The 26,829-nt window shown below is 39.8% G+C and overlaps 1 protein-coding gene across 3 annotated transcripts in view; it reads right to left on the bottom strand.

The window, feature by feature from the left end:
• The window catches only part of SMURF2 (SMAD specific E3 ubiquitin protein ligase 2), a 60,040-nt gene that overhangs the window by 6,894 nt on the left and 26,317 nt on the right, over positions 1 to 26,829 (bottom strand). For all 3 annotated transcript variants that reach the window (XM_069032941.1, XM_069032942.1, XM_069032943.1), the window contains 14 exons: positions 25,572 to 25,610; positions 23,901 to 24,009; positions 16,984 to 17,117; positions 16,734 to 16,799; positions 12,971 to 13,055; positions 11,633 to 11,716; positions 10,267 to 10,469; positions 10,010 to 10,094; positions 7,797 to 7,955; positions 3,847 to 4,057; positions 2,280 to 2,383; positions 1,222 to 1,336; positions 622 to 800; positions 46 to 183 (listed from right to left, as the gene is read on the bottom strand). In XM_069032941.1, the coding sequence (XP_068889042.1) occupies positions 46 to 183; positions 622 to 800; positions 1,222 to 1,336; positions 2,280 to 2,383; positions 3,847 to 4,057; positions 7,797 to 7,955; positions 10,010 to 10,094; positions 10,267 to 10,469; positions 11,633 to 11,716; positions 12,971 to 13,055; positions 16,734 to 16,799; positions 16,984 to 17,117; positions 23,901 to 24,009; positions 25,572 to 25,610 (1,711 nt within the window). The remainder of the gene's footprint in view (positions 1 to 45; positions 184 to 621; positions 801 to 1,221; positions 1,337 to 2,279; positions 2,384 to 3,846; positions 4,058 to 7,796; positions 7,956 to 10,009; positions 10,095 to 10,266; positions 10,470 to 11,632; positions 11,717 to 12,970; positions 13,056 to 16,733; positions 16,800 to 16,983; positions 17,118 to 23,900; positions 24,010 to 25,571; positions 25,611 to 26,829) is intronic.

Genomic DNA, 26,829 nt, shown 5'->3' with positions numbered 1-26,829 from the left:
CCTTAGGAAATAGAAAAAAAAACCTGGAAAAAGCTATTGATGTACCTGACATACTCCTTTTTGTTCTCCTCTGTCACGGGGATGCTTTTGCCATTGGGTTTCAGCTCATGCTGAATGATCTCCCCATAGGCGTTGTGTTCCACACAGAACGTGTGGTCCAGGACCCCAGTGATATCGTTCTCACTGGTGCAAAGAAAGCAGCAAATGACTGAGGGAAAACATATTCTGCAAATATATTACAGCCATAATCTATCTGACAGAAGTACAACCTCATTTTTCAATGGCATTTCAAATCTGCCTGGAAGCAGAAGGTGAACATACAGTTTTACTATGTTACATTTTAAAACCTTTATCAAAGTTCCAGTGTTATATTTTAATAACATGTTACTGTTAATAATAGGTAAAATTAATACATTAATATTAATTCCACCAGACCTCCACCCCAAAATTTGAGTAGCTTGAGCATTTTTAACCTTAAAGAAGCTGAACTGTGCAAGAAAGATATTTCTTAAATCTGCCTGAGCAGGAGATCAAAATACACCTTGTTTCCAGGATTTAGGACCATTATCACATAACAGAGACAGCATGCTAACATCCTGAGGCACCCTACAGAGTACATACAGTATCCAGACTAAGCTGTTATGGAGATCAGGGTCAACCAATTCCATGTCATCCAAAGTAATTGGCTTCCCAAGCAACTGCTTATAGAAAGGCAACGTGAAGCCCCCGTCAATGTAGTGCCCATGGAACACAGCCATCCCCATGATCCGGCCCACAAAGTGGAAATAGGACAAGTGTTCCTGGAACAGAGAGCAGAGACAAAGCCATTCAGCTAAGTAAGACCCTCACTGCTGAGGATGAGACAAAATTTTAACACACAGAAAAGAAAACCCCAAGCCCAAACCCTATGCAGAGGTTTTGTTTTGCTTTCATACATGGCACACTGAGCATCACCTCCAGTCCAGGAATCTTACAAGTAACAATCAAAATAAACCTAATTTCTCCCAAAGGAAACATAAATTTACATCTGACAGAAAATAAAGAACACATTTGAGAAGCTTCTTTGATCAGTACAAAAAAGAAACTATCATCTAATTGTACAAATTCAGTGTCCAGCACTACCAATTTTAAGAATTTGGCTCCTAAGTGTTGAACCCTCTCCAGATGTGTTTGATTTCTGGTCAGAAAACACTGAGTTACAGCACATGGTACCAGCCCTACCGGGTTGACAGCAGAGTCAGGGTTGATTTGCAGGGTATAGATATCATCTCGGGAATACTGGAAGAGCCCATAGTATGGATTCAACATTTCATGGGACAACAGGTACAGCCACTCCCTGAGAAAATAAAATAATTTAATGGTACTCTACAGACAAATGCATTCCTACACTGAGAATCTTTTCAAAATAGTCTGATTTTTTTAATCTTACTATTAAGCACAAATGAGAAGGAGGTTCTCTCTGAACATGCTGAGATGTGACTGAAATCAGAATCATTTTTACTGGCTCAGTAACCACACAGTGCCTGACAGCTGATGGACTTCCCAGCTTTCCAAGATTTTTCTTCAAGTTACTTATTTCCAAGAAAGTTTCTGACTCTGATTCTCCTACATCCTACATCCTCCTCCTACATTCTCCTACATCCACACAAAGACAAGATATTATTCACTTGAGTATAGAGATATTGGAATCAAAGCTTTTAACATAACCATCTTTAGGTAATGGATATATTTAGTTCAAGTTTTAATGATGTGTTCACAAATCAGCAAATAATGGTCTGAGAACTGGGCATGTCATTTCTTTATAAGAGAAAAATAACCTCAGACTATTGACAGACTGAAGTTGCCCACCAACTGCTAGTTTTAAACATTTTGCTTCAAACAGCAGTGACAATTTGCAGTAAAGCATATTTTTTGGTTAAAATTGTGCCATAAAGCCAAGTATTTAGTGGTATTTGTTCTCAGAAACCCACACTTCACTAACCAAAGAAAAAGATGTTAATTTCAACAGATACCAAAACCTCTCACATATGACAATGTTTGACATGATCTGTAACTTGCATTTTATTTCCAATACATCAGCTCTTTTTTTGATGCAGTTTCTGTTTTAAAATACTACCTAAAGCCATATATTCTTCTGACATTTAATCTGTTACAGAAATAAATATAAATAAGAATAGTGTAAAGAAAGCAGGGCTGACACTGGGCTGGTTCAGGATTCAAAGCACAGGGTTGGTTGGCAGGGTTGGGTGCAGGGAAGAGACAGAGGAACCACTGTTTACCTGGCGACACCTCCATAATCAAGGCCTTCCTCCCCACGAAATTTTATCATTAATCGTTTCCACAGGTCTTTTGGCCTCATCTTCATGACTTGCCTGTAGGATTCCTGTAAACATACACCACTTCCTTTTATTAACTGCTATTTACAGAGTAGAAGCTGCTGCTGTGTATTGGAAGTGAAGGGAGTCTCAGACTCCAAGTCCAAAAGGAACGCTCTTAAAGGGGACATTATTTTTCTAGATATTCATCAGTTTCTCAAATTATAGATTGTTTCTTCATTTTCTCCAAATGGGATAACACTTGTCAAATAAAATGATGGGAAGATGAGAAGAACCACCTCCCATTAAATTTCCAGGGGTGAACAGTGATGAGAACATTCTCCCTCATTCTCATATAACTTATAAAAAAATTTTGTCAGACTGGTTTTTGCAGTCTGAAAAGCCAACAATGGAGCTTGTACTCTGGGTAAAACATGTGCCAGCCTTCAAGAAGCACCTTAAGAATGGAATCAGCAACGCTATCCCAGTAAATCGATGATTATTCCTCTGTCAGTAAGAGTTCACCAAGGAAACACAGAAAGCAAGCTGAAAGGCTGAACAAATGCTAAGGAATGAGAGGAAAAAGAAAAGTCTGGTTCTTATTTATGTCCAGTATCAGCCCCAAGTTTTGTCTCTACAGGACAGAAGAGGCAGGTGGGTGTGTGGGGACCCAAAACACCGGACTGAACAAGAACATAACAATCCTGTAGCCTTCCCTCCTTTCCTCTTTCAGTTGCTTACACACTGATCTGACTGTCTCCAAAGGGAAGACCAACACAAATCTTTCTTGGCTGGGAAAAACTGTGACAATACAGTGGGGCGATCAAGTTTGTGGGTGGGGTAAAAATGCAACAGGGATTGGTGGGATGGTAGAAACTTCTCAAAAGGACAAACTGTTCTCCAGAAAAGGCCAATGAATTATAACTGTGTTTAGTCAAGTCAACAGAATGATTCTGCTGAATCATGTGCCAAAACAGAACACAAAATGCAGACACCCCACTGTGGCCATCTCTGGCCATTCAGAAGCCCAGACAGTTTGTAAAATTGCTCTAATTCTGACGAGAGAATTGAGATGGATTATAAGAAATCCAAACTCTGAAGAAGAATCCTATTCAGTAGTAGTTTTACCTAAGTTACACTACATTAAAGATCACTAATAATAGTCTAGTGTTGTATTTGTAACATCCCCTCTGAAACAGTCATCAGCTTCTCAAATTCAAGGAAGAAGTGACAGGATCTTCAGACACACAAAGTGCCTGGATTCCTTCCCCAGTCCCTGACACATCTCCAGCCACAGAGAAAAGTTTTCCTTGACTTTGTTCTCCTCTACAGGGTAAAGGCATCTACTTCAATTACATGGTTGTCTCAGCATCCCCCTGGAATGCTTCCTCTTCCCCTTCACCATGGTAAAATCCCAGTTTTAACTGCAGCCTTCAAGATTCCATCTAAGTGAACGACTCCTTTACACAGCTATGAACCATCCTCCTCCCCTTCCCTCCACATTAAGAAACGGATCAAAATCTTGAATTACCTCAAAAATCTCCTCCCTGGAGACCTCGATCCGACAATGGCCAGCCTGAGGCTGCTGCTGGGACAGCTCCTGCCGCAGGATCTTGAGCTTCTGCACCAGGTCCCGCTTGTAGCGCGGCACTGTCAGGCACTCCGCCTCGTCCGGGAGCTGGCACAGGGACACCACCTGCTGCTGCTGCTGGTGCTGCTGGTCCTTGAGCTGGTTCTGCCGGCTGCAAACACACACAGCTGCCTCAGAGACCCACTTCATCCATCCCCTGTTCTCTTCTTAAATGTTCAGGCTTTGTATCTAAACTACTTTCAATTTACTGTGATTATTACTGTGATTACGCTAAAAACGTCTGGGGCCAGTAAAGAATAAATTCAGAGTGATTTTATCCTGACTAAAGACATATGGTTCTGTCTTTCTTGGCAACTACCAGTTGTTTTTAGGGCTTGTTATTTCTACTAGTGCTACTCTACAAAGTATGCAAAAGGTTACAGCACATACAAAAAGGTATTATCCATACAATTTTACTACTAAGCTGCTGACACTGAATTTCTCAGATACCATTTCCATATTTCCTTTGCATGTTTTCCCTTCCTCCATTTTAAAATTCAGGGATCTGCCAAACACTCTGCCTCTAATCTACAGTCAATACCATAGTCTGTTTTAAATGGCTTGTCTGGAAAAGGGTAAGCTTACGAAAAGATGTTTGTACTGGCAGCTTGGCAGGGACCTTGCCCCTTGTACCTGGCCTAGTCTGGACCACAGGAATGTGGGAGTTCACATGGAACCATTGGCACAGATAAACAAGTATTTTTACTAGCAATTTTAAGAGCAATTTGTAAATACGACTTCTTACTAGGAAAAGTAAATGGATCATGTTGCAGAGATGTTCTCTCTGCGTCGTTTCTTGTACACAGTGAGTGGATATTTTTATAGCGTTTTAGTATGGCGTTCCCAAACTACATGGGATAAAAACTGTATTTTTAAAGCCTAAGAATATCATCTCTCTGTGGAGCACATGAGAATACCCTATATTTACTGGATAAATAAGAAACATTACAATTCAGAATATTTTCCAGTGGAATGCTAATTTTTTTTTTTTTAATATCAAAGATCAAAAAATATTAGATGGGGCCAAACACCATTTTCATGTATTTTATAATTTCAGCCTATTGTCTGTTTTGAGACAAGGTCTAGTAGAACACTCTCCTGGCTAACCAAAATCCACCTCCAACAGACTTTTCCATGGGGACACCCAGAAAAATACAAATCATTGTAGTAATGAGGCTGTGGCTCCAGAATGTGGCTCTATGTCATTTGTGCCATGTGCATGGTAATTTTCATTTGTGATTAGTTTTAAATATGAATCTCATTTAAACTGTATTAACTTGACACACAAATTAAAGCAAAATTCTTGTTTTATCTTCTGAAATTTCTAATTCCATAAGGAGGACTAAGTGAAATTATTCCTTGTATAGGACTACCAGAGAAGGCCATATTTATATGCTGAAGTGAGCATCTCTCCATACCACCCTTAAGGGTAAAAAGTCACAGTTCTCTCAAGCACAGCTAGACAGGGTCAGTCTTAAAGGAAATGCAATCTCTGAAATGAGCATGAACTTAGGATCCATGCATCAAAGGAAACCATTATTTTTCTCCTCCCAGTGCTTCCCAAAATAAAGAAGAACTAGGAGGAGAAAAATAAAATGCCATCTTCCAGATTAGACTAAGAATAATCAGTGCGGTATTAGCTAAACAATCTGCAGTGCTTAAAGTCATTAAATCTCAGTTTGTTTTCACAGCTGAGTGACTATGCTTGATTCCATACAGTGCTTTAAGGATACAACTAAATACTTTTCAGGTGCCATAGCTTATCAAAATTATCACAAACTCTTGGTCAATATCTTAGAACAGAACTGGGTTACAAGTCTGATTATTTTCATAACTTACAATGTCATAACTGGAAGAACAAATGGCTTTACTCAGCTCAATAGAAAAGTCAGTATCACTGAGAGTAAACTTTTTCTCATGCCTTTGAACCTAAAACTATCACACCCATCCCACACAAAGTCTAAACTTATTTCTTAGATAATTTACAAAATGACAGGCCTAAGCAAACTACTTTTTTGTTTGTTTTTTAAAGAACAGATAAGGAGGTGGGCTCAAGACAAGGGAAACTTTCACATATCCTGTTTGTTGCAATAAAAGAATAAACACCAAGAATGATTTATCAGGCAGCAGACTTTGCTGATGACACTGTTGGGTGAGTTTCTGAAATCCTTCACTAATGAAAGACAGATGGACAAATGAAAAACTTCAGCACACTGTAGGAGTACTCTAAGTTCAAATAAATGCTAAATGGTTCTGTGACTCTGGAAATTAAAAGTCAAACTGGATTTTCCAGCTAACAAAGGTAGCTCTGTTATCTGTCATCCACAATCCATATAGAACTGGCTGCTGTGCCCCTTCTGCCATTTCAAACTAAACCCACCTGAGAAGGCCAGTTAGTTAAATACAGTCCAGTTCACTGAGTTTTCTACAGTTTAAAAATTGTACTGCTGTAGCTAAGATGGTCTGAAGTTCTTCTTCAAGTAAAATATCTAAATCTGAATTGATTTAAGGAACTTTTCTGTGTTTCAAACATGAACATGCTCCTTCACTGCTAATTTTTTTCAAGATCATTTTATTTTCAAACCAACAATTTCAGTTCAGCTAAAATTAAGCAGTTGTTTTAAATTTAAAAACAAAGCACCCAAAGTGTCTGGATGATGGGGGCTTACTAACGTCCTGTAACATACACATATATAACCAATGATCTAAACAAAATACATATTTTCAATATTTAGGCTCTTCTCCCTCTTGGGGTGTGAGGTTCAAGTGTATATTGGGCAAAGGCTAGACAGATTTTGTGTAATGCATAAAAGACATGTTGACTCCTGGATATGACTTTCCTTTCCTCAGCTTTGTCTTTTCGGTGCTTGTTCCCATTATTCTTTCCTTCAGCTTTTCTTCCCAATGATTCACTTCCTTACAGGACTATTACTCCTCGCCCAGGGTTGGCTGGCTTTCCATCTAACCAACTCATTGTTTCTTCCACTTAACACCTACTCAATACTTTACAGGTGTTTCCCAAGAGTATTAAAAGGTGTTAGCAGGAGAAACAATAGAATCAAACTCCCAAATGCCGTGGACAAGCCGGCTGGGAGAGAAAAAAAAAATAGAGAAATAAGAAATGTTTGTTAGCTTTTAGATTTCCATTTTTAGTAGAAAATCCCCAGTGCGTAATGAGTGCCTAGGGAATAAAACACAAGCCAGAATTCTTTTGAGTTTCCCATCCTCTTTTTAAAACTGTGAGCTGAAATTATGATATCAAAATACTAAGGCAGAAAAAACGCGGTTCTTATTCTATTTTATCCTTTCTGTAAAAATGCTGAGTTAAATTACTGGGGCCTTAGTTTGAGAACAAATCAACTAGTCCTACTCTAAAACTGAAGGCAGGAGATGAGTTATTTCTCCTTTACTCCAGGAAAATAGTTGGGTACTTGTGCACCCTTTCCTAACTCACCAGTATTTCACACCACTGGCTCATATGCAACTTCTTATTTTAAAACAAGTTCTTCGTAACTGAAAATGGAATGAAGTATACAGAAAACAAAGTGTCTCTCTTGCTGTTAGGGAAAAAAAAAAATCTATAGGCCAGTCTTTCCCACCACACAGCACTTGTTTCCCTCCCCCTGTGCATCACAACAGCCACATTCCTGCCTAAATGCTCCTGCAGACTTTTCAAGAGCAACCAAATTCATCTGTGCCGTGAAACAGAGTAGGCTGGTGGTGTGTCAAAGAACATTGCTACTCCTTAAAGCCTCCTGGAATGGCAGAGTTCGTCCTGATCCAAATCCAGGACCCCTCGGAGTCACTGCCTTCCCTCCACACGTGCCAGACGCCAGACGCTGCAGACTCACTTTAGGACCAAGTGCAGGTTTGCAGAGAGCCGCGGGTCCGTGAACTGCGTCGTCCTGTTGTTATGGTCAACAAAATAAACCCTGCCTGTTGCTGTATTTCGGATCTCCCATCCAGGAGGCAGAGGACCAAGCTCTTCACAATTGATGTTGCTAAGATCCCTGTGAAAACAAATATAAAACGAAAAATACCTCAGCAATTGGCCTCCGAGCCACACAAGCGTAAATGTAACAGAACAATTCCATGAAGTCTGAGAAAATGTATTGTTTAAGAAACTTGATCTGTTCAGCTGGAATCTCTACTCCCAAGGTACAAGCCCACCACAGCAAAAACACACACCCCAGAACACAAGCCATGGGGGAAAAAGTTCTCATCAAATAACCCTCATTTTTACAAACTAACTTCAGCTGTTAAATTAATAAAGGCTTCAAACAAAAATAAAGACCATTGCCATATTGTCATTGCTGTATTTGTCAAAATGGAATTGCAGTTCTCCACCAATTTTAACAGAAAACATTTTTTAAAACAACATTAGTCACGTAAGGAGCTGTGAATCACACTTTAGAAACTCATACAAAACAAAGCTATATTTCTGAAGAGTTATAATTTCCATGAAGAATTACACAGGGGATATGTGTGTATGGCACTGGCTGTTTTGCCTCAGAACCCCAACAGCTTGTGGGAAGCAAACAGCTCTCTAACAAACTATTTCAAATCGAGGATTATATGAACAATGACTCAGCTCTGCCCTGAGCAATGCCGAGGTAGCACAACAGGGCTCAAGAAAAATTCTGCTAAAATTAGGAAGATGTAAATTCATTCCAGAGCCTCACTGGAAACAACTGCTGGTCTCCAGAAATGTACACTGATTAGTCATGGATGCAATTCACCCCTCAGACCCCTCATACTGTCCAGTGCAGCTCTTCCCAAAGGTGTTCAGCTCCCAAAGTCTTGGGAGCTGAGGGAGGAAAGAGCCAAGGGACAGAATGGCTTAAAAGGTGCAGTCTGCAGGGATTCCAAAGACTTGAGGAGCCACTAATGGAAACATGAAGCTCTGGGATTGAACTTCTGCTGCTATTCCCCATGAACACACTGCTGCTGTACTGCAGGGGTTACTTTTGCTGACTAAATGACTGTGGCTATTAGCCTCAAAATACGATATTCCTTAGAAATGACATAAATTTTATCCTCATGCAAACAATTCTTGTTCTCAGAGATGCTCCTGCTGTTTGTACTGCCACACCTCAGGGCAGGGCTAACTTACATTGCACACAGAACTATTACACCCCAAACTTAAGGATTAGATCTATGTTTGGGGTTTTTTTTTTAGAGCCTGGTTTTGTATAATACACAAATCACTGACTTCCTACCCAACTGCAGCCTCAGCTCTGCAGGCAGTGCATCAAAGCAAGGTACGATCTTATAACACAAAAACAGTAACAAAAGAATAATTCAAAGAACAGTGAAGTGTGGTCTTGAGGCATTTTATCCTTCCTGGGACACCCATTTCCATGAGAAGGAACACAGGAACACCAGCAGCAACTGAGAGAGTTCCTCTGGTTCTCACAAATGCCAGCACAGGCTGCCAATTTCAAATCACACAAATCTCACACCACCATCCGTGGACTTTGGGAAGTGTTTACAACAGGATTACTTGGTTATTTAAAGAGCAATCAGAAGCTACCAATAGTTTCCATGATCATCCTTTTCTTTCAAACATACCAGAAATAATTGCATGTATATCATGTAAATAAAGGACACAAAACTAAAAATACTTAGGATTCGTTTTCTCCCAAGTGTCGAGATAATTGCAACAAGAAAAGCAGGTTGACTGTTTCAGTCCAACCCAGTTTTCACTGAAGTATCTTGATAGAGCTTCTTTTGGAAGTGTTCAGATTCTACCTTTTGTTTCATTATTTTGCAGAGTATTAAAATCAAGACTTGGGTCTAATTCATATGCAAAATCTAGAATCAGTGACCTGTTTCCAAAACACTACTGTAATTTATTTCCTGATCTTCCACCTTTTCATTACAATAACAACTTGAAGAACTGGGAAAGACAGACTAATTCATGATGAATTATTTGATGAATGTCTTGTTAAAATGATGTATTAGGGTCTAAGAATCAGAAATACTAGCCAGAGAAAACTCTGAGGAGAGAACTGCCTAAATTATTTTGATTTGAAATCTTAAGGGTACTTCCATCATTTCTTACCTAGGTACTCTTGGATCATGCCATGTGCTGACACCAGTCTGAGTATGCAGAAAATAGACCTGACCTTGCTGAGTTGTCCTTTGCTCTGTGAAATCAAGACAAATTAATAAATGTAAGAACAAAAAATGCAGTGTGAAAACTCACAAAGACTGATTTCCTTAAACTATGGAATGAAAAGAATCTTACACATGAGAAGACACAACCCATTTTCCCAGCTTCTTGAGATTCCCACAAGTAAACCCCTTTGATTTCCATACCATATCCTTCAGGTAGGTCAGGAGGAGTGTGCAGATGTGTCCTGCTCATGTAGTTCCTGTGCCTCTGGGAGCGGACCCTCCTCTCAGCCAGGCGCGGATCTGCTGCCTGCCCGCAGGATGCACCATTGGTGCTGCTGATTGGAGTGTTCTCATCCACGAAGCAGCTCAGAGGCCTGCCCGGGCTCGAGTAGTCGGATGCTGGCCTGGGGAGAACAGGAAACCCTCAGTGCTGATGGACATGGGCCACACAACACACCTGGGGACAGCTGCACCCCAGGGCTCTGGGGACACCTCAGTGACTTGCCCAGCAGGACACCTCGAGTGGAGCAGGAAGCTCCTGTTCTATGTTCACCAGAGGAACCAGTAACCTCACCTCCAAACTTTCTCACTTTTCCTCCATGTGGCTGAGGAAGTTATGAGGCCTTGTTATTCCTTCTAATTTTTAAGGAAGGTTATTAGACAAGGATGGTGAAAAAGGGCTAAGCAAGAACAAAAGCAGTTACTCTTGCAAGCAAGAGGAAACATTGACCAGTGTGATTTTGTATCTCAATGCTGCTTTCAAAAGGATTTAAAATGGGTTAAAGGGGGATTGACAAGGTCACATGAAATCCCCAAAGCAAATTATACATTTTGCACTTGTTTTTCTACTGTGTCTAGAGCTTAGAATGGATATTTTAACATACCAGGAAAAACAGAAAGAGGTAAATTAAAAAGCTGTTCAGTCCCTTCACTCCAAAACTGCAAACATGTATCAGAGCTGACAGTGTTAACAGTCCAGATTATTTTAAATCAAATATATCCATGCAGAGACCAGAATGATATTGAGAATGGAAGAGACCATCTGCAGGCATAGACGGTCTGCAGAGGAGTCTGAAAAAAATGCAATGACACTGCCTGCAATACAGGCAACAGCAAAAGGGGTTTGAAGAACAGTTTCACAACACACATCCACAGGTATCAGAAAAAGTGATCACAGTGATTTCCAAACACTCTCTAGCACAATCAGCTATAACTGTTCTGAGTTACATGGTCACACAACAATGTCTGACAGCTACGCATGGTCTCACTTCTTCACCCCTTACAATGTCTGCAAAATGTAATGTCTGTATTTATAGAGCTCTACCACAGCATCTCTACAAGAAAGCAAAGATGTTGCTATTAGGGCAGGAAGAAAAGTAGTCAGAATGATCTTCTGAGTTCAATATTAGCCAGACTGCAGGAGAAGGATGCTAAAGAACAAAAGCATTCAGCTTGTGCAGAGTGACTAAGTAGAGGAATGAGCTATCCAATCCCCCTGTCAGAGCCACTTGGAATTGCTCAGTAATCAAACTTCATCCTTCCCACAGTCTCCCAAGGAATTCCTTACCGCGTGGGTCGCTCCCACTGAGTTGTCCGTGTGATGTGGTTTAAATACTGGATCCTTCCAGAAGCAGTCCTGCGCTCCTCCCACCTGCAGTTCAGAGAGGCAGAGATAAGGCACTGAGTGGTATTTCCAGGAAACCAGGGCACAAAATATTTCCAGTTCAGGAAGACTTACACTGCTATGAATCACATTAGCTGAACAAGGTGACAGGAAACAACTGAAAGTTGAACTCAGAAATGATTTAACATATTCTTCCCTTGGAACCAGGCACATCATTAATAGTATCACACCTTCACATTCAATAACTGCTTAAATTCTAATTAAATCCAAATAGCCATGTAAAGAAACTTCTTGGAAACATCATGTTTAATAATGCATTTAACTTCTTTTGACCACTGACTCTAACAAGTGCTTTCATAACATCTTCATGCACTACTTGCTTTCACTAAAAATCAGCTTCAAATAATGTGACTTTTGAATTATTATTAAATTTGCACTCTGAAATACATGAGGCTGTACAGCAAATTTTGCAGTCACACAATTAAGTGAGCAATCTTTATGCAGGGAACATTCTGAAGAGAAAATTTAGAAGCATTTTCAAAAATGTTTTTGACTTGTCTGGACTCGCAAATTAACAAAAGAATGCTGTTAAGGACTAGGATGATGACTTACATTTCAAAATTTATTCTCTGAAAACTCATTTACTCCTGTCTTTACCTGCCAAGAATCACATTCAGAAAGTCTGTGTTTGCTCTGAAGAAGTTGCTGACAGCACCAGAACCTAAACCAGACCATTTTCCTGTGTTTGCAAAACTGTTTAAGGTGATAATGATGTCATTAACTCTCACAGGGACAAACCAGAATCCTAAACCCTGCCAAGCAAGAATTTGGGCTGCAGTACCTTTTCCAGTCATGTTTTCTTCACTAAGAGGTGCATGGAAGAAGTGATCCACGTTTATTACAGTGGATCTATACCTCTGCACAGTGCTGCAGAAGGGCAGCCAGGCCCTGTGGTCACTTCCTTGCTACAAAACTACTGCATGCATAGGTCACTTTGCTGGCCGTGATTTAATTCGAAATACATGTTTTCTTAGACAAGTTATTTTTCAAAGCATTTATTTACATACGTCACCTCCCCTTTTCCAAGTGGAGATAAAACAACAACCAAACTATCAACTGCTCTGTGTATCCCAGCTTGCTTAGCTCCTGTTCTGAATGCAGAACTGCAGAACTCTTGAGTGCAAGATTTAAAGTAATTTATTTGCACACTGACTCCTCACTACTGCAGAAGTCTGTTGTATGAGCTGTATTTGTGTTTACATCACAGTGATGTCAGCTTACCCATCTGGTAAATCGTTATCGAATAACCGACTGCAATCCACAACTTGTCCTCCTGTGCCTATTCGGTCTCTGGACTGAAGACTGACTATTAGGATAATAAAAGAATTATTAAAGATGTGGCACCTGAATGCAAAATTATGGTTACATTTGAAAGAGAATTAGTACAACTTGGAGGACTAAGCTGAGACATGTTCTGGATATTTTTTCCTTCTCACAAATCAAAGATGGTTGCACAGGAACTGTGTGCTTTCATACATGGAATTCTCTACATCTTCAAAAAAGTTAGCTTAAGGAATATGAGTGCAAGTTAAGGCAGAAAAGGAAGTGAACTGTGAAACTGCAACTAATTGTGTGTGTTGAGATGAACTATGACACTCAACTGGTGGCAGTGGGGTGCTTCACCTCAGGCATGGCAGGGACAGGGCCAACAGAACTCTAAATGGGAAGAGCTAAAATAAGGAATTCCTCCCTGGTTTTGACTCTTTGGTATTTTGTGTGCCCATGGGTTTCAACACACATACATGCACACAAACACAAAACCAGGCAAAATGTAACTGCTAGAAGCACTTCAGGTTTGGTTTATTGGCTACTTTTTAACACCAGTGGTAAGTCAAATGCAACTCACACAAAGCGCCCTGAAAAGCCCTTGCTTGCCCTCACCAAAACTGCTTCACTTTTAATTTTTTTTTTTCACATGATTCATTGTTATGGGTATTTATGCCTGAAGCTTTTGTACTGCAATTATGAAAACAAAGATTTTTTTAGGTTGCTTTTGTTCCCAGTATCACAATTTGCAAGTGTCCAATCTGATAATTTATTATACTTGTATTCCTGCAGGGTTGGGGTGGTTTTCTGATGTTTTGTTATGCCTTTAACAATAAAACAATTGCTTAAAAATCTAAATACGTGCTGTGGCCCACATTTCTTGAGGTGGCACTAATGTACCTCTGGTCAACTGTCTTCAAGTCCATTATACATGCAGTGAAATGACCTTACAGACCTTAACCTGGATGCAACCAAACTTTTGTAAAGATCACAAAATTTAAAAAGTTGGAGCAGAACTGGCAGATTTTGCCTGAGTCCCCAAATTTTCAACAACGACATGTTTTGAAGTTTAGAATTCAACAGAGCAACCCAGGGAGCCCTGGTGCACTGCTGCATTCCTAATCCATATTAACCCCTACTCTTCCATGAACACTAACATTACAAAACAACTTCTAAGAGGGAAAGACACCTTTAAATTCAACCAAACCAAAACTGGATGATGTATTTATTCTGCCACAACCCCACACATTACAAGTTCACACCACTGCAGTTAGGCAAGGTTTGGCAAGCAAAACACACAGACAGAAATTAAACTAAACAAAGGCAATTACCTTCTCTTTGCCTACGTGAGGACCAAAATTTGTGCACAGCTTCATTTTGTAATAAGTAAGGGCTCATTTTTTTCTGCACTGCCACATCAGAAATAAAGTGGTGGCACAGAAGAGCTGCAAGATTAAGACACAGTTCAGGTGCCCCTGGATCCATTGCTCAAAATGCACCCCCTTTCTTCCTCTCTTTGAAGATAACCCAAGGATTTAAGATAAAGATCCCCTTAGTCCCTGTACCAAGGCATACCCACTGTGCACTTGATTTTCAAGATTATCATCTGCTGAAGGCATCAATTACATTTTAATACTGGTTTCCAATCTTGCATGGTCTCTGAATTCAAGAGAGTTTATAATTTGAAGAACTGAGAGTGTATTTATAACTTATTCTTTTTTCTTATTTTTAATCCAGATTTCTTCACCATCCAGCTACTGCAGTGGAATTATCTAGTTTTACTCAGCCTCATTCATCCACTCAACAAAGTTGCATTAGCAAAGAAAGATTAAAATATAAGAAGATTAATAATGACAACTAAAATAAAGACAGGAGTCTCTGGAATCTTACCAAGGATGCATTAAATTAAAACAGAGCCATGACTGAGTAAACTTAACCTTCCTGATGACATCAACAGAAAACAGAACACACTGATTTGCTCTGGGTCTCTGCTGTAACCTGACAAGGTGGTTTTTTGTAGGTTCAGTACACGATCCAACAGCTCCTGGTGTTCAGGGGCAGCCCCACCAGCATCCCAAAAGAGCCAGTGCTGCTGTGGCTGCACCACTTCTCATGGGCACATCAGCTAAAGCCAACCTGGCAGTCTAGTTTACACCCACACTGCTAACTAGTTTTGACAACTTCTCCCTGACTAGTTCTCTGACCAGTTCTCTCTGAAGTCTCTTAGCCATTGCACACTGCAATGGATTTGCCACAGCCTTCCCAGACCTTTCTGTTTTGGGGAGGGGTTTTTGGTTTGGTTGTTTTTTTTTTTCCCTTTAATGAACAGCAGCATCCCCCAGCCATGCTGACCAGGGTGTGAGTTCATACTCTGGAGGGCAGCATGAGAGCACAGTCCCTGCTCCATGGTGTGAGCAGAATGGAGCTCCCTACTCCCAGCACACCCTGAACCTGCTCTCCTGTGCATCCAGCTCAGCCTCCTCTCCAAAGGCACCTCACAAACAAAGCTGCACACACACACAGCGATGCTCAGGGGAGCAGTACACTGGAGCAAACCCAGCAAGCAAACCAAACCCAGAACAAAACACACCCCAGAAAAGTGACTGATTTATCCTTTACTCTTCCATACAAGCTCATGTGGAAAATTTAATCAAGAACAGCCTGAAGTGTCAGCAATGCACATACAATTCCACATTTCTACCATCATTTGACTCTCCTGTGCCACCACACTCTTATCTTAATGCAAGCACTTGAAGATCAGATGGAGACAGTCGGTTAAGGCAACACAAAAAGTCACAGGTGCTATTCAACAGAGCACTCTGAGGGAGGCAAACAAACACACTTATTTGCTGACTGATATTTCAGTGGTGTTCCCTGGCTGACAGAAGCACTGCTTGGATATCATTTCAACTAGGAACTGAATGTAAAACTGAGCATAAAAATTCACTTTTCTTTACCTCATGTCCAAATATTGTCAGTAACGTCTTGCTATAAAAATAAAGAACTTCCTTATCCTGACCAACTTTTGACTTAAATGACCTATTAGAAATGCTGCCATCACAAAGAACTTAGAAGGCACCAAGAAGAGAGTGTTTATGCAGTTTTTTGTGGATACTTACTTTTCAATTTGCCAGCTTCTTTTTAATTAAGTTATTTAAAGTTTACAAGTTCAGAGAATGACAAAGCAGTTACTGAGGTTGGTGACAGACTTGTAAATAAGCCATGAAAACACAAAATTAATTGACCAAGTCATCCCAGACAGCAATTTTACTTGCTTGTAAGCAAGATACTTCACACTTTCCCAAAACCTAAAGGAAGCACAACCTTGCTGGAGCCCTCAATGGCCAAGAATTTTGTAGTCAGTTTTTCACAGAGAGTTCATACTCAGTTCAAACTGCCACCATTCTTTACAGTGAAATGAAAAACTTTCTAAATAAATTTTTTTATTACCTATGGTCTTATTTGCCCCAACACTTATTATAATACTTTGGTTTGGGGTTTTATTTTGGTGGTTTGAATATTTTGTTTTGGTTTTTCGTTTGGTGTTTGGAATTTTTTTTAATTCTCTGCCTACATACTTCTAGCCTGAGGTCCAAATGGCTCTGGCAGTACACAGGAGAATTCAGTATAGAAAACTGACATATAGGAAGGGTATTTCTACAGCTACCATAGAAACTAAAGATAAAAAGAGAACTAAAAGATAAAAACCTTTACTCACCTACTATCTGTCCTCTAACAGTATCGTTGTCATTTGGCCCAAGCTTGCACAGATCCAGCCTCTGATCTACAAAATGAGGGCACAAGGTGTAAATCATACAATGAAACAAACACCATCACAAACTACCAAACCAACTGGAATACACAAGCTTTATAAAACCCAGCAAAAACCCAATTAACTGTCATTCTTCAAAAGTCTGTGCATGCAAGCTTGGGCTGAAAGAGAAGAAACTTGTCCTTAGCTTACTTACAACCAGTGTCTTTAAGGCGGTTGATTGCATTTGAAAGAAGTCTCACACAACCCAAAAAACCAGCTCCCTGCTTTTTATGAATTTTCTTGTGATTCCACACACTGATTGTTATTGAATCCGACTTCCCAATATATCTGAAAAACGTGGAAAAAACAGTACTGTCAATGGCACTTACTGAACACTTTGATGATGCATCAGAAATCACCTTGGGTGGAAAAAAGATCATCAACCACTATATTAAAAATTTAACACACACTGTAATGGCAAGGGAGAGCAAGTCATCTGCAGGTAAGATGTACACACTGTACTTCAATGGAAGCATGTCTCATGGAGGAGCTTGCTTGAACACAAACTGCTCTAAAAACCTGATTCTGGGAGAAGGCATTCATGTGACCCAACCAAAATCTGTTCTAACAGCAACATGAGCAGGCTGCAGGCTGGCCCTCAACCTCAGCTCTCCGAGCAGCCACAAACATGCTCAGCTCTGTGCCCCAGCTCAGCCTATCCCAAGAGAGGGCAATGCTCATAGCATCCCAGCAGTGTCTGGGATCACGGGGAGCAGGGACAGCAGCCCCAGCACCCGGACAGGAGCCACAAGCTCTTCAGGGGCTGCTCCTCCAAACACCAGGATTGCAGGGACCCCCCCTACAGGTGCTTCTGAGCACCCAGGACGATGTCAGGCCAAGCCATCACACAGCTGCAGTTAACCAAGCCCTGGAGGCTGATTTACCCTCAGCAAAGTATGTTTGGGACATACATTACACATCACAGCCATGACAAGCATTCACACGGGGTTTTAGCTGGGATGTGCCACGTTCCCCTCCTGCCCCTGCTCACACCAGGACTGTCTCCTCGTAGCATTCCCATGGACATGCTTGGCAAAACCTGGATCTGTGTTCATTGCCTTGGAGAAACTTGGACACTGTAGGCTGTTTTACTTTTGCTTTTTTTGTTTGAAGCTTTGTTCTTCAGAGGCAATTACTTTGTGAGCTCGTTTTTGTTTTCAAAACTTTCAGAGGACAATTTCAAAACACTCAAGAGAAACCACCAATTGCCAATACTGAATTATTATGGCTGTTTCAAACTGAGGGAAATGAATTTGTAACTATGGCTTAGATCCCAAGAACTGCTTGTAGTTCTCTCTTCCCAGACCACAAATTCTGGCCTTAGTTTAGTTTCAAGTGCTTCTTTTTTGTTTGTTTTTGAATGAAAACTGATTAACCAATGTCTAAATACATCTCCCCATTGACTGTGGCTTTATTGGCTTTTAAACATCTTAGTATTTTCATAAAGATAGAACTGATACTGTCAAGGTTGGCAAACCAAATAACTGAACTAACTGGCATGGCTTAAAATTACAGCTGTGATCAAGTTAACACTTCTCCCATTTTTCCTTTTCCAAAAAGCAGAACTTTTACAACTTCTTTTTCCTACCTGCAGACAGCAACTGACCCAAGAAGTAGAAGACAGAATAGCCTGATGGTTTAAAGTAACCACTGCACATTTATACAAAAACAAACAAACCCAAACAAAACACAAACTTCACATAAAAAAGCCCCAAAGTTTTTTGAACAGTAAACTGATTGTATAACATAGGTCAGATTTTTGGCCTTACAACCTTGACAATGCCAATTTTGCATAAAGAAACAAGATGAAGATGGGCAACCACGTGCACAGTTGCAGTCTACAATGTTTCATGTACTTAAAATAAATTCTTATGAGAACAATTTAGGTGCACTTAAAAATAAAAGATTTATCATGACCTGTCTTGAATTTTCCAGTTTTCCTTGTTGCTTTAAAAAAGTCAAAAGTATATGGTTAAACACAATTTCATAACAGAACAGTTTAAATAATACGTAGAAGAGCTGAATACACAACAGCTTCCAAGTATTCCTGTAATGTTTCAGGGTGAGATTCTCAGGGTTGGGAAGAACAGTCACCATCCACACCAAGCAGGTGAGGACTCCACATGCCACTATAACCTACTCTTGTTTTTTGCACCCAAAAAACCTGGGCTGGTTCACACTTTTAAAGAAAACAAGCAAGACAAGCTTCATTTTTCCAAATAAAAATGTCTCTTTTTTTAATAAAGGAAGAAAATAAATAGTTAAGTAACATCTAGTTGGCTTTACAGCAAAATGTTTCATCTATATTTCTGCATCATTTCAGGCATGAAAACTCATAGTTGTATTTAGAGAGTGACAATAGGATAAGTTGACATTTCCAATTCATTTGGTAGGTATGTTACATTTGTTTTACATCAACAAAGTTCCAACATAAAAGCCTGATCGAGGAATTTTATTTTTTATTTAAAAAGTATGTTCCAAAAAATAAAGTGCAATAAACCAAACCAGACGCAAAAAAACACTCCCCCCCCTGCCCCGTTTTGTTGGATGACTCTCTCTTCCTCCTCATAATTAAAAGTTCTTGGAGCTTATATTTCTTTTTTCCCTCTATCCTATCAGCAATATCTATTCCACAGCTTCAGTATTTCAACAGATATAACAGGATTAGTAGTAATGAAGTGGAAACACAGAAATTCAATTGCATAGACATTTTGTTAACTTCCATATTTTCAGAACCTTTAAAATTAGGGCTCTGGTTAAGAACTGCATGTTCAGAAATTTTCATTTCCCTACTCTTAGCACTTCCACTTCTAAGAAAAAAAATCAAATTCATGCCTTACTAGAAACCTCTAAATTATTTTAGTAAAAATTTAAAACACAGGGGCAATTATTATTTTGTTGACCACTTAGGAAGGTTTGGTATCAAGTGACTTTTCATCCTCATGGCATTACATACACTTTCCCTGAAGAGTCCAGCTCGCTGGAGAAATGTGGAATGAAGAAAGTGGAAAAAAATATTCCTGAAAAAACACACCTTTTCCTGATCACAAGCCAGACATACTCCTTCCAGAAAGAGAGAAAAATGCAGCATCACGAGGTATGAACTCAGGTTTGGAAGCCAGGAATTCCCTATTTCTAATCCATGCTGTCACACAGACTGTTTTTACAACCTGGATGAACTACTTGGTTTGTTTTCTCCATTTTCCATTTCTGATTTTTTTTCTAATATAATCTCAGTGTTCTGCTTTGAGCTACCAGCTTCATTCAGACTGAGGAAAGGAGGGTGTGAAGAGACAGAATGAAAAACAGCACCCCAATTTTTTCTCTCCCATATTCATTCACTTTCCTCCTCGCACTGCTCATCTCTGGCAGCAACTGAAGGGTGTTTGAGCCTCTGGGATGGTCACCAGGACCTGCCAGGGACTCTGGCTGAGGCAGGAAAGTAACAGGAGTGGAGCAGGGACACGTGGTACTCACTGGCTGCTGCAAAGGGCATCAGCTTCGTCCAACTGGCCTCAACCACCATGTGGAGAAGGAAAAACAGTTGCACAGAGCTGTTTGATGGCTCTTTAGGAGCCTAATCTAGGATGGGATTGTCTAAAGCAGCACTAGGCAGAGCTGCTGCCTTCTCTCCCTGAGAAAAATCCAGGATTATTAGCAGTAACTAGGCAAAACAGAGTCAGAGGACTGGGGAGAAAAGTGATTCTGCCCGGGCACCACGACAGCCTGAGGATGTGAAGGCACCAAAGGACACTAGAACCTGCAGTGAGCAGATTTTGAGAAGAGCAGGAGTTACTTGTGGGAGTTGTGTACCTTTCATCTGAAGAGAGATCACAAAGGAGAAGAGTCCATGCTGGAGCCTGGGGGTGAGGACTTGAAGGGCAGAGAGTAAAACTGGTACCAGAAGCAGCTTTTGGTGGAGATCATGGTACAAACACCTTTCAGAGAGAAAGGGATGATGTGACTTGCTGTGCCTTAAGGGCAGAGGCTGCTGGGGAGGCTGGAGCAGACTGGGCAGGGGAATGTAGGAGAGATCTGGCTACCGCAGTAGGGAAGAAAGGGGAAGGAAGAGAAAAAGTGGATTTAAGTTCCTGAACTGCTGGTTTAGGTAATTTAGCTCTGAATGCAAGAAAGTCTGTAAATGTGTCAAGCCTGATTATTCAAAAGCTCTGAGGAAAGGCCTGAACAATAGCGAAAACACAAACACGACTGAAAATAAGGAAGGGGAGTACATCCAGGACAAGCATGGTATTTTACTGACATTAAACTACATCCAGACAGCAACTATTCAGCAATTTCTTTCTGGAAAGTCTCCCAGATTCCCCCTCTGGACACACACACACACACCCACACACACACACCTATCTAGGCTGAAGAATCCAAGCAGTTAATTCAACCACTTCCTTTTCACACTAAGATCTGAATTAAGAACCACATAAGGCAAAAGTCAACCCCTTTCTGCTCTTTATAACACTGCAGAAGTCCTTTTAAAAAATTCTTATACAACAGAATATCTACTTATGCTACATCGGGTTAGCAAGCCACAACATTCTCTTGGAATTAGCAACTTAATTCAGACATTACTGCATAAATATATTACAACAGCTCCATCTGACTGTGCCATTTGCATTTGCCATCATACATGAAAAAAGTATCTTAATATCTGGTGCAGATGAAAAGCTGGGTATATTATACAGTAAAAAATTACCTTACAATAATAGCCAGGCAGTGAGTTGTTGTACCAAGGAGATTTAACCTTTTACTGCTGTTTTAAATAGGAAGTAATGTGACAGATGTTTATAAACAGAAATACATTTCCATAGAGATAGGAATAACAGGTGGGACTATAGAAGGGGTTAAATTATTATGAAGAAAATTTGGAGAGAGAAAGGATTACTTTCAAATAACAAAGCTTGACACAACATTAAATTTTACTTTGGATTAGAAATACTGGATATACTTCTGTCATCAGGGTTCTGTCAACAGCCAGAATCAAAGTAGTTTTCCCTACAGGATAAGATTTTATATTGAAAACAATACACTAATATAACAAAATCTATTTTTTAGGGGGACTTCCTTTCCAAACAAGACAAAAAACCCAAACCACCATCCTTCACACAGGCCAATCCAGCAAGAGATGCTTCAAATCTGCTCGAGCAAAACATTCTGCCAGAAACCCCTGTTCTCTCTCTGCTTTTTATAATCTTGTGGATTGCAATCACAGTCTTGGAAAGATTCAGATTCACATATAACCACGGCTTGTTCTATAAAACAACCTAAAAATACCTTCTCTTCATCCTTCCTTAAAAGTTATAACCAGAAAGGAATTTTTTCTAAAGATTTTACTGTTTTTTTCCATTACTCGTGTTGCATATCAACATCCTCCTTCATTTCCCATGTCCTCCGCTCCTTTTCTCCACAAGGGAATCAAATCATCAGCCCATGGAGCACTGAGCATCCTTTACAGCCACTCCAGACGACTCCACAGTCCCACAGCACTTCAAACTGGCCAGTACTGGGGCAGTCACAGGGAGCCAGTGACTTCCACACAGAATTTTGACATCTTCCACACAGAATTTCACAGTGGACTAAGTGCCAAATGATGCCCACCTTCCTCCTGCAGGAGAATCTCTTCCCCAGCTGTACAAAGGTTATAGAAGGATTGCACACAGACATGTTGGCAGCATTTTCCACCTTCTATCCCAGTAAAGCTGTGCATTAATGCTCATTAACAGACCCACCTAACTAAAAAAAAATAAAAGTCTGTGCTCGGTTTCAGGGATTTTCTCCTTAGCTCTACTCTGATCCTTGGAGAGCACATGGAACAGCAGATGCCTGAAACCTCCATTCTGTACAAATCAACATTTTGATAGGTTTAGTAACATTAAAAAAATCAAATTAACTTAGAATTCTTTCAATAGAAAAGAGAGCCATTTGCTATACATGAACTTAAAATTCATTTTGTATCCATTTCTCTCATTAATATGACTTACAGTCTCCCATGCAGAATCTAAGCTTGGACTGGGTTTGAATAATAAAACTGTAAAATTATTATTTCACTAAACTGCCATGATATTTTGTTAAGCAGTGAAGAAAATGTTCTGTATTCTGTACTAACGCATCATGAACATTGACTTTGCATATTTAGTCTTTGATATTCAAATAAGGAGTAGATCAAGACATGACTTTAAACCAGGCCTTCCACATTCTGCTGTGAGACCCATCAAGCTGCTTTTCTTCATCGGGAAAAAGACGGACAAGAAATTGTCTGTGTACCAATACCAGATTTGTTGCAGGTTTGGTGACGGCCAAAGTTAACATAAGTATGTTCAAACAGTTTCTAATAATATAGGACAGGGAATGGAGCCATGGGGAAAAAGTCAGATTAGAACAGGAGAATACAATGATGCAAAACAGTTCATTTCTCTTCCTCATCTTTCATCTCAAGAAAAAAGATAAAGAATAAAAGATAAGGAAAATAAAGCATGCACAAACACAGAGACTTACATAAAAATCAAAGCTTTAATAACTTATATTGTACAGAAATAGTCTATGCTTTAGAAAGAGAAGAACACCATGACATGTATACGCCATACTGATTCTACTGCTCAAAAGCACCAAAAGGTGCTCAAGTGATGATAACAATAATTCAGAGTGAGAACAACATTTGGGACAGAAAATGACAGAAAGGAGAGAAAATCGAACAAAAGGCACACAGACAAAGATACTGTAGCACCACAACAGACAAAAATATCATCAAGAGCAGCTTGAGAGAAATACTGTCAATTACTTGCTTCATTTTACAGAAGTGCTAACATGAAAATACCACAATAAAACAATGTAGTCTATGTAAAGTATGCTGCAGACATCAGCATTAGAAAAACAAGTGTAGTGTTTAAATTTTGAGGTAAATGAGAAAGTGGAATTTTGCTACATGTACTTTTCACTCAAACTAATAAACTCTGGGATACTTTCCAAGCCATACATAAGACAGGATAATGAACATCTGACACTGTCTGTGTACTTTAGAGGATTTCACGTCAAACCTTGGTTATCACTGTTACCACCTACAGGTCATAATGCTGATTCCATTTTGGATCAAGTGTATTCTTCACAGTATCTGTAGAATGGCATTGGCCAGATCCGTCCACCACGACCTTAGCAAAGGGGTCAGGAAGTCCTAACAGGAGGAAAAGAAAAAAAAGCTAGCAAGTGGATCAGGATGCTTTGAAGTCCTTTATCACTGCTCAATTATTTAATCTTTCATTTGAAGATTTATTTGCCTTTTATTCATAAATGAGAGTCCTACTTAATGAATGGGAATAACATGACGTATTAAACACAGGAAATGGGTACATTAGCAATTTATTTCACTGATACGGACTAAGAAAAAGTTGTGTAAGTTAAACACATTCAGAAAAAAATATTTAAACTCCTTAATCTTCCTAATTCAAGTTTGAGTAAATTCTCAGTATACAAAGAAGCCAGAAAACAGATTTACATTCTTTTTATGTTTAAGATCAAATCACAGTCATTACTTTGGCTGATATTGGTGTAACAGAGAATTACCTGTAACAGGTTATTCTTGCTTTTTAGATCTACTTGGTGTACTGCTGGCTTTGTGCTCCATTTGCTGCCAGCTCAGTACCTCAGAAACACTGAACACAAGTTCATCTGAACACCAAAAATCAGTGTAAAGAGGTGCTGAACTCCAGAGCCAGGGATGGAAACGCAGCAGGAGCAGAGCAGCCCATGCTCAGCACCTCCTGCTGAACTGACACCAAGGGATGGGCCCACCACTGATGCCCCAGGTCCTGTCCCTTTTCCCTTTACACTAATTCATTCCTCCCCTCATCGAGTGTTGTGAGTCAGCTGGAGGAACTAAGGTGGGGAAAAGTTAATCACATTTGCTGAGGTGCAATTCTGCACCAGTTGCACTTCCTCAGGTGACTCAGCTGGAACTGGTCAGGCAGCAGAGGCCTTTGGACAAGTGGGGGACAAAGGAGTGGGACCTTGGGACATCTGTGCTTCAGCACCACACATTTCAGATCCTCAGGTGTTTTTTTTCAGGCATGATCAAACTGTTAAACACCCAAAAACTTGCAATCAATACAGAAATTCAGATATAAGCAAAGTTTTAGAAGTATCTCAAATCACAGTATAATTCTGGATCATTGCCTCTTCAATTTCTTTTCAAAGCTCAGGTCTGCTCTTCTGAATTCCTCCTGCTCCCAGGTGGGAGGTGGCAGGCAGGTGATCTGTGCATGCAGGACACAGACAATGGCATTCCTTTCTGCCTCCTTCATCTACTTCTTAGAACTTCTTTCAAAACATTATTAAAATTAATTAAAATATCATTTCAGAGTATGTCTGTATTATGAGGTGATTATTAATAATTAAGGAGTACATCCATTTGCTTAACAAAAAGTTCTTGTATGAAAAACAACTTAATAAATATATGATACTAAATTTGAAAAACACATAATTTGCCTGAGTGGGTAAATTCATTTCCCACTCCCACAAAAACAGAGAGAATGTGTCAGCGTTTTAATTATTATTATGGTTCTGTGATGAGTGTCACCTAAGGCAAAAACAGAAGCCCTGAAATAAAACATCAAAGCCCGCAGTACCCATACTGCAAATATCTTAATATAATGATCACATGTAAACACTGGACTATAGAACTTGCATAATATTTGTTCCACCTAGAAATAAATGTATAAAACTTTAACAGCTACTTACGGAAAAAGTCCTTTTTCACCAAGTTTTTTGCACACAGTACTGCAAGAAAAAGAGAAATACAAAATTAAGTTACTGATCGCCAACTTTTAAAAAAAGAAGTTATTTTACCTGTCCAGCATTCCAGCAAATCCTGCTTAAAATAAAATGAACATAAATTAACTGTGCTCCTTCCTCATTTATATTGTCATGCAAATTAATTCCTGAAAGCTGAGTTGGAAGTGTCATCTTTTGGCAATTTACCAGAAGGCAGATTACAGTGGAGGTGAGATGGCCATGGTTTCCTCAGGCAATAGTTTCACATGCCTTTTTTTTTTTTCCCCCTCTCAACTGTTTTACCAACTGTGAGTTCACCAGAGAGGGGCTTGGAGCACTCCTGGCTGGTTCACCACAATTAGTGCTGGGACACAAGCAGGGGCTTATGTTCAGTTCTACAGCCCAGCAAAAGCTTCCTTGATCATAAAAAACAGAACATTAGGCAGCCAAGGCTTTTCTGTTATCCTGCATGGTAATAAATAAAAGGTTTTACCTGAAGAGCATTTGGGTGGAGCACACTAACTTCTAAAGCCAGAGTTTTGATGTTTCCAAAGATATCTTTTATTGTAGCAGCTGATAATTGTTTCAGGCTTTTTTTGTTTGTTTAAATTAAAAGGGAGGAATATCTGCATTTGTCAACTAAAGATACCCAGGGGAAAACAATCTCCTATGAGAATACATTTAAATAAACAAATAAATAAATAAAAGGTCAAAGGGGACAAATTTCATATAAAGGTGCCAAGGTACACAACGAAGACTTCTCTTCACAAACTGCACCACTGTTCAATTACTATGCTTATCTATTATCACAGGTTTAGTAAGCAGGAAATATTAGATTCCCCTGTGAAACATTAAAATATTTACTGATAACACAAAAGGATTCTTGGGGATTGAGCAAAAGCATGAATTCCCACAGCTAGGAGTTAAAAAAAAAAGGGGGGGGGGAGTGGGGAGAGTTATTTGGTTGTAACCGGCTGCTGCAGGAGATTCCTCACTATATGATTCCCTTGGATATTTTTCCCATGAGATCGCCAATATTTATTATTGCCAGGAAATGAAGAGACACAAAAGTGCATCCAATAATCACATCCCACAGGCACTACTTAAAACCAAACACCATTGGTCATCCTTTTCCCCCAAGAATACCCTCCCACTGATCCTGCAAGACTCCTGATCCCCCATTTCTGCCTGAATAAAAGCAAGCAGAGGCAACCCATGAGCACTC

Source organism: Aphelocoma coerulescens, chromosome 18 (assembly GCF_041296385.1).
Source record: "Aphelocoma coerulescens isolate FSJ_1873_10779 chromosome 18, UR_Acoe_1.0, whole genome shotgun sequence".
Classification (NCBI taxonomy): domain Eukaryota; kingdom Metazoa; phylum Chordata; class Aves; order Passeriformes; family Corvidae; genus Aphelocoma; species Aphelocoma coerulescens.
The sequence above is the reverse complement of the archived record's forward strand: the minus strand, read 5'-3'. Positions and strand labels throughout refer to the sequence as shown.